Source organism: Callithrix jacchus, chromosome 11 (assembly GCF_049354715.1).
Source record: "Callithrix jacchus isolate 240 chromosome 11, calJac240_pri, whole genome shotgun sequence".
NCBI classification, from domain to species: domain Eukaryota; kingdom Metazoa; phylum Chordata; class Mammalia; order Primates; family Cebidae; genus Callithrix; species Callithrix jacchus.
The window spans coordinates 50613821-50629029 of record NC_133512.1 but is presented as its reverse complement, the minus strand read 5'-3'; the positions used below and the strand labels follow the sequence as shown (position 1 = coordinate 50629029).

The window sequence follows — 15209 nt, the reverse complement described above, 5'->3', positions numbered from 1 at the left end:
AAGTCCATGAAGATGAGAAGAAATCAGTGCAAAAAGACTGAAATCACCAAAAACCAGAATGTCTCTTCTCCAACCAGGGATCACAACACCTCACCGGCAAGGGAACAAAACTGGATGGAGAATGAGTTTCATGAATTGACAAAAGCAGGCTTCAGAAGGTGGTAATAACAAATTTCTTCTGGGAAAAGGACCATCTTCTAACCAAATGCAAGGAAGCTAAGAATCTTGAAAAAAGGTTAGACGAAATGCCAACTAGAATAACCAATTAAGAGAAGAATATAAATGACCTGATGGAGCTGAAAAACACAGCACAAGAACTTCATTAAGCACACACAAGTTTCAATAGCCAAACTGGTCAAGTGGAAGAAAAGATATCAGAGATTGAAGATCAACTCAATGAAATAAAGCGAGAAGGCAAGATTAGAGGAAATAATGGGTGAAAAGAAATGAACAAAGCCTCCAAGAAATAAGGGATTACATGAAAAGATCAAATCTACATTTGATTGGTGTACCTGAAAGTGATGAAAAGAATGAAACCAAGTTGGAAAACACTCTTCAGGATATTATCTGGGAGAACTTCCACAACCTAGCAAGGCCGAGCAACATTCAAATTCAGGAAATATGGAGAACACCACAAAGATACTCCTCAAGAAGAGAAACCCCAAGACACATAACAATCAGACTCACCAAGGGTGAAACGAAGGAAAAAATGTTAAGGGCAGCCAGAGAGAAAGGTTGGGTTACCCATAGGGAAGTCCATCAGACTAACAGCGGATCTCTCTGCAGAAACCCTACAAGCCAGAAGAGAGTGGAGGCCAATATTCAACATTCTTAAAGAAAAGAATTTTCAACCCAGAATTTTATATCCACCACACTAAGCTTCATAAGTGAAGGGGAAATAAAATCCTTTATAGACAAGCGAATACTCAAAGATTTTGTCACCACCAGGCCTACCCTACTAGAGCTCCTGAAGGAAGCACTAAACATGAAAAGGAACAAGCGATACCAGCCACTGCAAAAACATACCAAATCCATCAACACTAACAAGAGACTGCATCAACTAACGGGCAAAACAACCAGCTAGCATCAAAATGGTAGGATCAGTTTCACACATAAAAGTATTAACCTCATGTTACTGGATGGAAAGTCTTGATTGTGAAAAAAAAATTAACCTTAAATGCAAATGGTCCAAAAACCCCAATAAAAAGACACCAAAAGGCAAAAATGGATAAAGAGTCAAGACCCATCAGTGTGCTGTATTCGGAAGACCCATCTCATGTGCAAAGACACACATAGGCTCAAAATAAAGGGATGGAGGAAGATTTACCGAGCAAATGGAAAGCAATAAAAAGCACAGGTTTAATCCGAATCTCTGATAAAACAGACTTTAAACCATCAAAGATCAAAAGAGACAAAGAAGGGCATTACAAAATGATAAAGGGATCAATGCAACAAGAAGAGCTAACTATCCTAAATATAGATGCACCCAATACAGGAGCACCCAGATTCATAAAGCCAGTTATTAGAGACCTATATAGAGACTTAGACTCCCAGGCAATAATAGTGGCAGACCTTAACACCCCACTTTCACTATTAAACAGATCAACAAAACAGAAAATTAATAAGGATGTCCAGAAACTGAACTTAGCTCTGGACCAAGCATACCTAATAGACATCTACAGAACCCTCTACTCCAAATCAACAGAATAGACATTCTTCTCAGCACCATATTGCACCTATTCTAAAATTGATCACATCATTGAAAGTAAATCACTCCTCAGCAAATTCAAAAGAATGGAAATCATAACAAACAGTCTCTCAGACCAAAGTGCAATCAAACTAGAACTCAGGATTAAGAAACTCATTCAAAACCATACAACTACATGGAAATTGAACCTTGTCCTGAATGACTACTGGATAAACAGTGAAATGAAGGCAAGAAAAAAGATGTTCTTTGAAACCAATGAAATGAAGACACAACATACCAGAATCTCTGGGATGCATTTAAAGCAGTGTCTACAGGGAAATTTATAGCACTAAATGCCCAAAAGAGAAAGCAGGAAAGATCTAAAATCAACACCCTAACATCGAAATTAAAATAACTAGAGAAGCAAGAACAAACAAATTCAAAAACCAGCAGAAGACAAGATATAACTAAGATCAGAGCAGAACTGAAGGAGACAGAGGCACAAAAAAATCCTTCAAAAAAAAAAAAACAATGAATCCAGGAGCTGGTTTTTAAAAGATCAACAAAATAGATCACTAGCCAGACTAATAAAGAAGAGAAGAGAGAAGAATCAAATAGATGCAATAAAAAAGATAAAGATGATATCACCACTGATCCCATAGAAATACAAACTACCTCAGAGAATACTATAAACACCTCTATGCAAATAAAATCTAGAAGAAATGGATAAATTCCTGGAGACTTACACTGCCCCAAAACTAAACCAGGAAGAAGTCGAATTCCTGAATAGACCAATAACAAGGTCATAAATTGAGGCAGCAATTAATAGCCTACCAACAAAAAAAGTCCAGGACCAGACAGTTTCAGAGCTGAATTCTACTAGAAGTACAAAGAAGAGCTGGTACCAGTCCTTCTGAAACTATTCCAAACAATAGAAAAAGAGGTAATCCTCCCTAACTCATTTTATGAGGCCAACATCATCCTGATATCAAAACCTGGAAGAAAGACAACTAAAAAAAAAATTTCAGGCCAATATCCCTGATGAACATTGATGTGAAAATCCTCAACAAAATATAGGCAAACTGAATCCAACAGCACATCAAGAAGCTTATCCATCACAATCAAGTCGGCTTTATCCCTGGGATGCAAGGCTGGTTCAACATACACAAATCAATAAACATAATCCATCACAGGAACAGAACCAAAGACAAAAACCACGTGATTATCTTAATAGATGCAGAGAAGGCCTTTGACAAAATTCAGCAGCCTTCATGCTAAAAACTCTCAGTCAACTAGGTATTGATGGAACGTTTCTCAAAATAATAAGACTTATTTATGACAAACCCACAGCCAATATCATACTGAATGGGCAAACAGTGGAAGGATTGAAAACCTTTGAAAACCAGCACAAGACAAGGGTGCCTTCTCTCACCACTCCTATTCAACATAGTATTGGAAGTTCTGGCCAGGGCAATCAGGCAAGAGAAAGAAATAATTCAAATAGATAAAGAGGAAGTTTAATTGTCTCTATTTGCAGATGACATGATTATATATTTAGAAGATCCCATCATCTCAGACCACAATCTCCTTAAGCTGATAAGCAACTTCAGTGAAGTCTCAGGATACAAAAATCAATGTGCAAAAATCACCAGCTTTCCTATACACCAATAACAGAGAGAGAGCCAAATCATGAGTGAACTCCCATTCACGGCTGCTACAAAGATAATTAAATACCAAGAATACAACTTACAAGGGATGTGAAGGACCTCTTCAAGGAGAACTACAAACCACTGCTCAAGGAAATCAGAGAGGACACAAACAAATGGAAAAACATTCCATGCTCATGGTTAGGAAGAGTCAGTATCGTGAAAATGGCCATACTGCCCAAGGTAATCTATAGATTCAATACTATTGCCATCAAGCTACCACTGACTTTTTTCCCAGAATTAGAAAAACACACCTTAAATTTCATATGGAACCAAAAAAGAACCTGCATAACCAAGACAATTCTAAGCAAAAAACACTAAGCTGGAGGCATCACGCTACCTGACTTCAAACTATATTACAAGGCTACAGTAATCGAAGCAGCATGGTACTGGTACCAAAACAGATATATAGACCAATGGAACAGAAAGAGGCCTCAGAAATAATGCCACACATCTATAACCATCTGATCTTTGACAAACCTGACAAAAACAAGCAATGGGGAAAGGATTCCCTCTTTAATAAATGGTGTTGGGAAAACTGGCTAGCCATATGCAGAAGGCTGAAACTGGATTCCTTCCTTACTCCTTATACAAATATTAACTGAAGATGGATTAAAGAGTTAAATTTAAGACCTAAAACCATAAAAACCCTTGAAGAAAACCTAGGCAATACCATTCAGGACATAGGCATGGGCAAAGACTTCATGACTAAAACACCAAAAGCAATGCCACAAAAGCCAAAATTGACAAATGGGATCTAATTAAAGAGCTTCTGCAGAGCAAAAGAAACTATCATCAGAGTGAACAGGCAACCTACAGAATGTGAGAAAATTTTTGCAATCTATCCATCTGACAAAGGGCTAATATCCAGTATCTATTAAGAACTTAAAGTTACAGGAAAAAAACAACTCCATTAAAAAGTGGGCAAAGATATGAACAGACACTCCTCAAAAGGAGACATTGATACAGCCAGCAAACATATGGAAAAAAGCTCATCACTGGTCATTAGAGAAATACAAATCAAAACCACATTGAGATATCATCTGATGCCAGTTAGAATGGTGATCATTAAAAATTCTGGAGACAACAGATGCTGGAGAGGATGAGGAGAAATAGGAATGCTTTTACACTGTTGGTGGGAGTGTAAATTAGTTCAACCATTGTGGAAGACAGTGCGGCAATTCCTCAAGGACCTAGAAATAGAAATTCCATTTGACCCAGCAATCCCATCAGCGGTTACATACCCAAAGGATTATAAATAATTCTATTATAAAGACACATGCACATGTATGTTTATTGCAGCACTGTTCACAATAGCAAAGACTTGGAACCAACCCAAAGGAGATACTGGAAAAAGAAAATGTGGCAAATACATACCATGGAATACTATGCAGCCATGAAAAGGATGAGTTTATGTTCTTTGCAGGGACATGAAGCTGGAAACCATCATTCTTAGCAAACTGACACAAGAACAGAAAATCAAACACCGAATGTTCTCACTCATAAGTGGGAGTTGAGCAATGAGAACAGAGGGACACAGGGAGGGGAACATCACACACTGGGGCCTGTCAAGGGGTAGGGGGCTAGGGAAGGGATAGCATTAGGAGAAATACCTAATGTAGATGACAGGGTGATGGATGCAGCAAACCACCATGGTATGTGCATAACTATGTAACAAACCTGCATGTTCTGCACATGTACCCTAGAGTACAACAACAACAACAACAAAAGAGTTACATTATCCCTGCAAACTCTCGTGTCCTTTTGGAACTAACTCTTCCAATGAACTTTTCCTCTAACCTCAGCCCTGGGCAACCATTGATCCGATATCTATCCTTATAAGGATTTTTTTCAAAATGTCATATAAATGGAACCACACAATATGAAGCTTTTTTTTTTTTAAACAGCCTTTTTGTTTTAGAATACTTTGAGACTTATGGAGAAGTTGCAAAGATAGCACAAGGTTTCCACATGCCTTTTACCCTGCTTCCTGTATTGTTCAAAATTAAGAAATAGTCACTTGTCAAAATTAAGAAATTAGCATTGCTACAACACTATTATACTATACTATATGCACTATTACACTCTACTATACTAAATAAAGTATAGACTTTATTTGTTTTCCACCAGTTTTTCCAATGATGTCCTTTTTCTGTTTCAGGATCTAATCCCAGGTCCCACTTAGCATTTAGCTGCTGTGGCTCCTTAGCTTCCTCCCATGTATGGTTTTTCTCCGGGGATCTGCCCACCTTGGCCTGCCAAAGTGTTGGGATTACAGGTGTGAGCCACCACACCCAGCCTCCTAAATACTTTAGAACTTTAAAATTTTATAATTTCTCTAGCTTTATTGAGTTATAATTGGCAAATATTAAAACTTCAAATATAATGGATGAAACTTATAAATACAGTTAATCACAAATTTTCTTAAACATTTTAAACATTCCAATATTCTTATTTTTTTTATGCCGTTAATTGTACTTATCGGTGGAGACAGGAAGGAATAAGGGAAGAAAATAACAAAGAGCCAACGAATATTTCCTTGAAGCCTGTGAAATGCTATGCAAATTCTGAAGAATGATTTACTTGTTTTTCTTATTTTTCATGACCTCAACAGTTTTAAAAGATACGTATCAGGTATTTTGTGGAATGCCTCTGAATTTGGGTTTGATATGTTCTGACACTGAGCTTGGGGTTATGAATTTGGGGAGAGAACAGTACAGAGGCTAAGTGCCCGTCCCACTGCATCATGGCAGGGGCACATGATATTGCTGCAGATTATCATAATGTTGTGTATCAATATTCACATTTGCCACTAAAAGATATTCCATTGTGTGCACATACACTTTCATCAGCTGAAGGACATTTGGGTGCTCTCAGATTTGGGAGATTATGAATAAAGCTGCAACACACATTCACATACATGTTTTTATGTGGATATCTCTTTTTTTCTTTCCCTTCATGATAAATTCCTAGGTGTTGACTGCTGGGTTGTTTGGTAAGCATGTATTTAACTTTCTGTGACAGCACCCAACCATCTTCCCAAGTGGCTTCCATGTTGCATTCCTGTCAACGATGCATGAGAATTTTAATTGCTCTGCATCCCAATTTCTGTTCATCAGTGTTCCAACTAGTGATTTGTTTTCAAGATACCTTTAAGATTGGTGAATTTTGTAATGTGTCCTTTTTGTCTGTAGACATGATAATCCACTTTATAGCTCCTAGTCTTATGGTAGAATTTTGTCGAGCTTTATGGAAAAATCAGGGGCAACTTATTCAGTAGACTTTCTAGTCCTGTCCTCCTCCCTCCATTTCCAAGATATTTATGAATAAGGTAATAAACGATGGGATGAGAAAAGAGAGCTTGGTCTGTCTTATGCAAGGTCATTCATTGGGAGAGGACAGCATTTTTTTTTTTTGAGATGGAGTCTCACTCTTGTTGCCCCAGGCTGGATTGCAATTATGCAGTCTCGGCTCATTGTAATCTCTGCCTCCTGAGTTCAAGTGATTCTCCTGCCTCAGCCTCCCAAGTAGCTGGGATTACAGGCACCCACTGCCACACCCAGCTAATTTTTTTTGTAGTTTTAGTAAAGATGGGGTTTCACCATGTTGGGCAGCTGGTCTCAAACTCCTGACCTCAGGTGATCCACTCCCCTTGGCTTCCCAAAGGGCTGGAATTACAGATGTGAGCCACCATGCCCAGCTGCATATTAAAAATTAAGTTAAAATTTTAAAAATTGACAAATAGTTGTATATATTGGGTACATAGCGATGTTTCTATACATATAATGTATAGTGACCGCATCAGGGTAATTAGCATATCCACCATCTCAAACATGTATCACGTCTTTGTGTTGGGAACATTCAATACCTCCCTCTAGCTATTTTAAAGTATATGTTGTTGTTAACTACAATCAGCCTACAGTGCTACAGAATGCCAGAACTTATTCCCCTATCCAGCTGTAATTTTGTGCCCTTTAGCAAATCTCTCCCTCTATCTTCCTTCCCCCAACCCCCAACATTTTACCAAGAGAGTGAACTTTGGTGGCACATTGGGTCATACTTGTGTGTTGCTGTGTGCAAGTTCAATACTAAAGTCTTTGGGGACATCAACTCAAACCTTGTAATAACTCCAAGTGGTAGGAAATGTTACTATTCCTATTTTATGGATGAGAAAACAAGCTTGAGAGGGTATACGACTTACAGCGGGCAAAGCCCAGGCTTGACCAAGGTTTGTTTGGCTTCAGAGCAAACTCTTAACAACTGTCCTAAATGTCTCTCCTGGATGCTATCCCAAAAGGGTGTACTTAATAACTAACTTCCAAAAAATAAAAATAAAAGTGGTCATGAAGAACAAGAATTTTGCCTGTTTTTGAATTTGAATTGTTTTCTACAACTTTTAATTTCTAACAAACACTTTGATCTAAATGAAGTGTTGCCTTGGAAATCAGTCCTGAAAAACCAAGACTAGTAACCATCAAGACCATTAACCACAGGAATTAACCTTAACTTTAAGCTTAGTTCTCAAAGTCCCTTTGGTCCCCTCAGTTTCTTCATATGGATATGAGCAGGTTGGAAGCAAAAAGCTCTAAGACTCCTTTTGTGATTCCATGAAGTCAGAGGGAAGGTCAGTATTCTCAGTGGGCCACTGAGAGCGCCAAGCTTCCACCCCAGTACCTGCTGGGCAGTGGCCTAGGGGGGTGGGGGAGGTTGGCGGCTGATAGGGGGTTTTTGGAAACCACTGCAGTTTTTTAACAACCCTGTTTCATAGCCCTCTGGAAAGACTTAAAAAGCATTTCCTCAATGTCTTTTGTTAGAAACTAGAGTGGCTGTCTTGTATTTTCCTGCCTAGCATCCATTTTTTTTTCTTTCTCTAGTAACAGCATCCCAATTCTGTCTTAAGGGACTTTCTCTATTCTTGGTCCTTAAGGGTGAGACTCCAGCACATGAAAAGCTAGACACACAGCCCATTTCCCACCCTGCCTGATACGGTTTTAATATATCACCCAAAGTTCACGTGTTGGAAACGTAATTGCAACTGCAACAGTATTAAGAAGTGAGGCTTTAAAAACTTGACCAGTCTAAAAGGGGACTCTCCACCCCTTTCCCAGAAAACTCATAAATCAGCTTCAAGCGATTTTCCACCCCTTCTTTAGCATATAAACAAGTAATAACTGTCAGTATACTCAGTCAAGCAGTCCATGCTGCTACTCTGCCTATGGAACAGCCATTCTTTAGTCCTTTACTTTCTTTTTTTTTTTTTGAAATGGAGTTTTGCTCTTTCACCCAGGCTGGAGGGCAGTGGCGCAATCCTGGCTCACTGCAACCTCTGCCTCTCAGGTTCAAGCGATTTTCCTGCCTCAGCCTCCTAAATAGCTGGGATTACTGGCGCCCGCCACCACGCCTAGCTATTTTTTAAAATTTTAGTAGAGACGGGGTTTCACCATGTTGGCCAAGGCTAGTCTCTAATTCCTGACCTTAGGTGATATCTGCCCTCAGTCTCCCAAAGTCCCGGGATTACAGGCGTGAGAAGTGCTGGGATTACAGGCGTGAGCCACTGCGCCCGCCCTCCTTTATTAATAAACTTGCTTTCACTTTATGGACTCGCCCCAAATTCTTTCTTGCGTGCCACGTCCAAGAGCCCTCTCTTGGGGTCTGGATTGGGACCCCTGTCTGGTAATAATAGCACCCTGCATCAGCCCCGCCTACAGGCCCACTGACGCCTCTGGATGCCCAGGGCTGCCAACTCTGAATAGATCACGTCTTTTTGGGCAAAAACCACTCACAAAAAGTGCTGGTTCTTCCTAAATTGGTGCATTTCTAATTTTGAAGCTGACGGGTGCTTTTCTCACTTTCCCAGAACTCAAAAATCAACTTGACATTTCTAAAATTACATTTTGAAGGAAATGAATCTATAAAGTACACCAAGAGCCCATGCCAGCTGGGGAAAGAAGAAAGAAGGAAAAAGAATTGTCTCTGGTTCCCTCAAATTTGTATATTCTTTAAATCTTGGCTGGGAGAGGGGGAAGGGAGCCTGGCGGAGCACCCCACCGGGATTGGCAGGAAAGCTTTCCAGGAACAGGTGCTTTCCGAACCTCCCCAAAGGTTTCAGTGCAACTGTGATTCAGACCAGGCTCCCAACATGAAGCGACAACGAGGGACAAGCGGAACTGTACAGGAGGAGGGTAGGGTACCTTTGTCTTCATCACGACAAAGTGGGCCAGTCCATGGCGGCTGAGGCGGGTCCGGGAGGTGGGGCCTGGAGGAAGCCGTTTGGCGAGGTCAGCACGAAGGCCTCTTAAAAGAGAATCAGGCAGCAGCTGCTGCTTCTTAAACTAGAAAGGTGGTCTAGGGGGCTTTGCTTAAGCCCGGATCAAAACATGAATATCACAAGGGACCAAGAGGCTGGCCAAGTGGATTGCGGATAGAAAAGGGAACTGAATCTTTTCTTATTTTTTTTAAGGTCAAGAAAATTTGGGGAGAAAATGCCTCCATGTGAAATTCGCAAAGCCTGTCCAGCTGCCACAATCCTCCTCTCCCCTCCACCCTCAGAGCAATGTTTAAATGCCACCTGTTAGTATTAAGTAATCAGTTTGAAATAGATGAGCTCCACCCCCTTTCACTCCTACCCTCTCCCTCACGGAGCTCTCTGGGCCTCTAGCCTGGACTGAGCGAGTCAGGGCCTCCTGCCTCATCTTCTTAGTGCGGTTGCAGGGTTTTCACCCCTGCAAATGTGAACCAGGATGAAACTAGGACCGAGTCCACATTCCATGCAGGGCAGCTCAACTCCGCAATCATTAATCCATTGCTGACAAGGTTACTCCAGGGTGCTGACTGCCGGGGGGACAGAGATTTGGAGGAACAGGGAGAATGTTGTAGCACCTAGTGGTAGAGGCAGATGCATAAAGCACAGTTCTCGTGAGGCCAGGGCAAGCACTATTCTAGCATTGCTGAAAAAGATGGGAGAGGGGCAGGAAGGGAGGGCAGGAACTGATGAAGTGTCAGGGAGAGATGAGGCAGGAACTGATGAAGTTTCGGGGGGAGATGAGGGCTGGCTTCTCACAGGAGACCTGGGACCTCGGGGCTGCACTTGGAGAGGTCCTTGTGGAGCACATGGGCTCTGCAGAGGCTCTGGAAGGGTAGGTGGGGTTGTGATGGCATCCCAGGAGAAGCGCACAGCAAACGCACAGGCCCAGGTTTTGGAGCAGAGGCTGAGAGTACAGCAAAGACTCCCATATGAGTGCAGGAAGACTCACAAGGTGAGGCCCTGGTGCTGAACTTTTCATATCTTCAAATGCCATCAATGCTGGGGTGAGGAATCCGCTAAATGAGATTCTAACAAAGGAGACCCTCTGGACAGCTTATGGTAGACCCAGATGTGAGCAGGGGTCTTTAATTTCACCTGCAGCGTACTTTCCTGTGCAGAGAAAAAACACCTTCAACAGCCCCCATCTCCAGTCCTCCAAGGTGTCTTGTAGGGATGGAGGTTATTGCTGTGGCCATGCCCTTCCAGAGCCGTTCGTGTGTGTGTGTGTGTTCTTCAGGAAGTGTCCCCAGGAAGCCCTTTCAGAGCTGGGCACTGATGCTGCAGGAGCCCAGGAGAGAACTCCTGGCCCAACCAAGCATGTGGAACCATCTCTTGGGAAGGCGTCGATTCCACCCCTACTCTGGGCCTCTAAGTCACTGAAAGGGGTGTACATGGGCTTCCGCAGATGTGTGTGGGTCCTCACTCAGCAGGTCACCTGTGACATGCATGGCAGGGAGAGGTGCCAGCTCTGGGGACTCTGAAAATGGCAGAGTATCCTAGTTGCCCAAATGTAAAACTGTGGCTCCCACCCCTGCCTGATCCTACAAGCCCCATGTCGTCCTTCCTGCTGCTGCCTTATCTGGATGGTGCATGGGGTCAAATCAATAGCTTCAAGGCTGCAGTTGAGACCCATCCTCCTCCTCTGTCCCATTCCAGCCCCCACACCCATAGCACCTTCCTCAGCACATCACTAAGTCCCCACAACAGACTCCATAAACTTGACTCTGCATGTCAAATATCTTTTCTGTTTAATTAAAAAAAAAGTCACAAGGGGCTTCAGAAATACATGCTTTTGAATTCCAGCCACGAAGAGGACAAAAGGAGACAGCGTTATCTGCAAATATGGCTGCTTTCCATAGAAAGGTTTGTGCCTTGGAGAGAAGCCCAGCTCCTCCGCCAGTGTGAAAACATGTGGCCCACCAGGCACCTGCTGTGGGGACAGTGTCTTTGGTTGGCCAGAGCTTCATCCAGAGCTCACTAGAAGATGGCTTGGCAGGAAGAGGGAATCTTCCTACAGCCCTCCTCTAAGGGGGACAGAGGCTGGGGGTAGAGAAGGAGGCATTTAAGCTTTGCTAGCCTCCTGCTGCCTCTGAGGCTGTAGGACACGTCATTCAAACCTACCATCAAAGTAGGCTTCTGATTTCAACTTGGATCTCACGGTAGCCCAGGGACACCGCAGCAGCCATGATGGGATGTAGGCAGGAGAGCGGCGGCCTGGAAACCGCTTCTAGACAATCCTGTATTGTTTAGATCCACATAGAGATACACGAAAACCCTTTATACCAAATAAGAGTAAATAATTATACCAATATAAACAGGGCCGATGACCCTTTCATTTTATTAAAATGGCACGTAATTATTAAAACAGCATACTGATCACTTTATACTTCTGCTAGCCCCTGGGGGAGATTCTGGGGGCCTCATGAGCGCCTTCCTGAAGGGTGCAGATTCATGCATTGAGCAATTCGTGTTCTTTATCGGTTTTTCCAACAGCATCAGGATTTGAGAGTGGGTCGAGGTCAGCAAAGAGGCTGAACCAGGCAGTCAGGTCCGAGGCAGCCTTAGCAGGTTCTGGGGAGAGAAGAGGAAACATGAGCAAACCCACCTTCCAAATGGCCGCCTCTGCCATGTGGGATGCAGGCAGGTCCAGGTCATCTTAAAATGCAGGATGTTCAATCGCATAAATCCCTTTGCACTCTGTCTCTGACAACAGCTAGGAAATTACAGCTCCCGTGGCTGGTCAGTCAGTTGGTTACCATTTCCAAACCATGGCCTGAAGCTCCGTGAATAACAAGCTCTTGTGTTAACAAACTCCCACCTGCACTCCAACCCCACGAATGGCCATAGCCCATGAAAAGCTGCTCAAAACCTCAGGCCCTGCCGCTTCACCACAACCAGGAAATAGCATAGTTATTTCAGAAATCAGTCTGAATGGCTGAGGAAGCAAGGGGCTTTCCACTGTCTGCTGGAGAAATCTTTTTAAATCTGCTGGATCAGGAGAAATATTATGGCCACTCTTTTTAACCTTTAAAGCAACAGGCCCAGAAGGGCTTGGTGCCCAGGTCTGGCTTCTTCTCAGAGTCACTGCCTTCTTCAATCCTTTCCTGTCAAAACAAGGAGGGCCCAGACATGCCTTCCCTTCTCCCGGTGGGAGGGGGGGAGTTAATTCCCTTCATTCTTCAGCCGTACTGGAATACTCCCTTCTGCTCTTCCACCAAAAGACCTGCCCTAACTTCCTGAATACCACGAATATACAGCCAACTATTTTCCAGGTGAGGGGAACATTTTCAAAGCAGTGCCTCGTGCACGTGGATCCTAAATAAGATGGAGGCTTTGTTTAAACTACATAAATCATTCCACATGAACATCTAAGTTCATTGGCTTGGATGACCTGTGCTTTTTTTCTTCTCCAACAGGTGGGAGTGTCAGAAACAGGAAGAAAATGTCTCTGATGGCTGAGAGCAGGTAGGAATGTGCTTGCCATCTGGCTGAAAAGAGTCTCAGAAATTACTGGTAGGACAAGTTGCTAAAAGTGCTTAGTGATGGGATAGAAGCAATGAGATAATATCAATATAAACAGGGCCTTTGATCCTTTCATAAAAATGGCACTAAAATGCTAAGATAGAATACTGATCACTTTATATTTCTGATTCTCTTTTTATTAAAAAGTCTTATAGATATCAACATACCTACATGTAAAAATCAATGTATCTATGATAGTGAGAAAACTGTATCTAGTTGGTAATATGAAAGTTATTACTATGTAACACTGATTGAATTCCATGTGCAATTAGCCCTGGGATCACCTGGTTTACCTTGATATGATTATCTGAGACGAGAGAGCTCAATATAGCTTAGTTGGAGGGGGGGCAGGCAGGGAACTGCCTAAAGAAAGGGAGTCACTCGTCTTTCTTGAGTCATGTGGGAGATCCCCAAGGAAACTCTATGGTACATGACTGATTTTGCTGGATTAGCCTATCTCTATTATTCTTGCTAGAGGATATCAAAATATTTTAAAGATGACTCTAGTGAAAATATGCTACATGCTTGTTTCCCCTTCCTTCTAACCTCCTCAAGGGTCTTAGGAGATCCTCTGAGCATTATTGTGGCCTTGCCCTGAGGAGCCAGTGATTGTGCTTTGGGAAAATCCTTACGTTCCCCAGGCAGCCACTGCTGGAGACAAAGCAGGGGCAACTTATTTGCACAACGCTGAAAAGAACATCATGGGAACACGTTCTGATGATAATGGAGTAGACCCATCCTTTAACTTCCTGTGGCCAACAAAGGAAAAGTCAGTGACCACCAGAGAAACAGAAAAAGAGCTGCAAATACAGACGAGATCTTCAGTTGAGCAGAGGTTCCCTTGGGGGACCTGACCCAAAAGAGAACAGATCTCATGAATTTGAGAAGACCTCATTTGACAATTATGAAACCTGACCCTTTCTGAGAAGCGCAAATTAAATGCCCTATATGGTGGTGGCAATGGTATTTTTGGCTAAAGATAGCAAACCTCAGAGGCCTTTCATATCTTGGTATTTCCAACCAAACTTAGGGACCACCCAACCACATGTAGATATTTGACTCATCCACAATAGGTACAGTTTGATCAAAGGAATTATGAATGAGGACATTGAGCCGGAAAAAGAAGTCAGAATGTAATTTCTGGGATTATGCAAAATTCTCCATCTCATAGCCCTGCTTTGAGCCTTAGATGTTCAAATGAAAATTAGTAAAGAAGTATAGAAAATAGGTTAGGCTACTGGAAAGGAAGGCAGCAGTCATTTCAGGGAGATAAAATGTTGTTATTACCTTTCGCTGCTGGGCTGTTGTCATTTGGACTGCTTGTCTTTGGTGCTGGCCATGGAGTAGGAGGATTGACATTGCTTTCTGACCAGCCTAATATTCAAAACCAGAGCATGTCAGATCTAGTGAAGAAGTCACGCGAACCCACCAGTTGATGGCCACATCCCTGGTTCTCAACCATAGTGGCCTCTGAACTAAAATAAGATACTTCTCCTATGATCCTCATACTGAAATACATTTGAGGAGACAGGAGACATGTGTCGTCAAGTCCAATTCAAAAATATGAAAAATGAAGGAAAAGATTAGATTCTGAAAAGCAAACAAACAATTGCTATGGATAACACATCTTTGCATTTTAGCTTTATTTCTGCCCATTCTTCGTCTCAAGCACAATCATTTCATGATCATACCAAAGATTATCAATAATGCTCTAAGGAAACCAGGTGCCTTGGTTTTCTGTCACAAATGGGGAAAAGCTTAAAAAAGAGAACACCATTAAATGAAGCAATAGGACTAGTAAACACATCTTCTCAACTTCCAGTGTGATCCCGTCCATTTATTTTCTGCACAGTTAATTTAAATTGGGAGATTTAATTAATACAGATAAATAAATGACAGTCCAGCCCAAATTTATGAGGGGGAAAGAAATCCCTCTTTAACTTTATGCCTCCCCCTTACAATGGCATTTAGCTTGTGATAAGGTTAGGCT

The 15209-nt window shown here is 42.1% G+C and overlaps 1 protein-coding gene across 50 annotated transcripts in view; it reads right to left on the bottom strand.

Annotated features, from left to right (window-relative positions):
- Nucleotides 1-11428: 11428 nt before the first annotated feature.
- ICA1 (islet cell autoantigen 1) overlaps nt 11429-15209 on the bottom strand; it is a 161130-nt gene continuing 157349 nt past the window's right edge. For 27 of the 50 annotated variants that reach the window (XM_035253767.3, XM_078342683.1, XM_035253774.3 and 24 more), the window contains 2 exons: nt 14507-14593; nt 11429-12268 (listed from right to left, as the gene is read on the bottom strand). In XM_035253767.3, coding sequence (XP_035109658.2) covers nt 12147-12268; nt 14507-14593 — 209 coding nt within the window. In that variant the 3' untranslated portion in view covers nt 11429-12146. The remainder of the gene's footprint in view (nt 12269-14506; nt 14594-15209) is intronic. The other 23 variants (XM_078342689.1, XM_078342696.1, XM_078342694.1 and 20 more) reach the window with 1 other exon arrangement.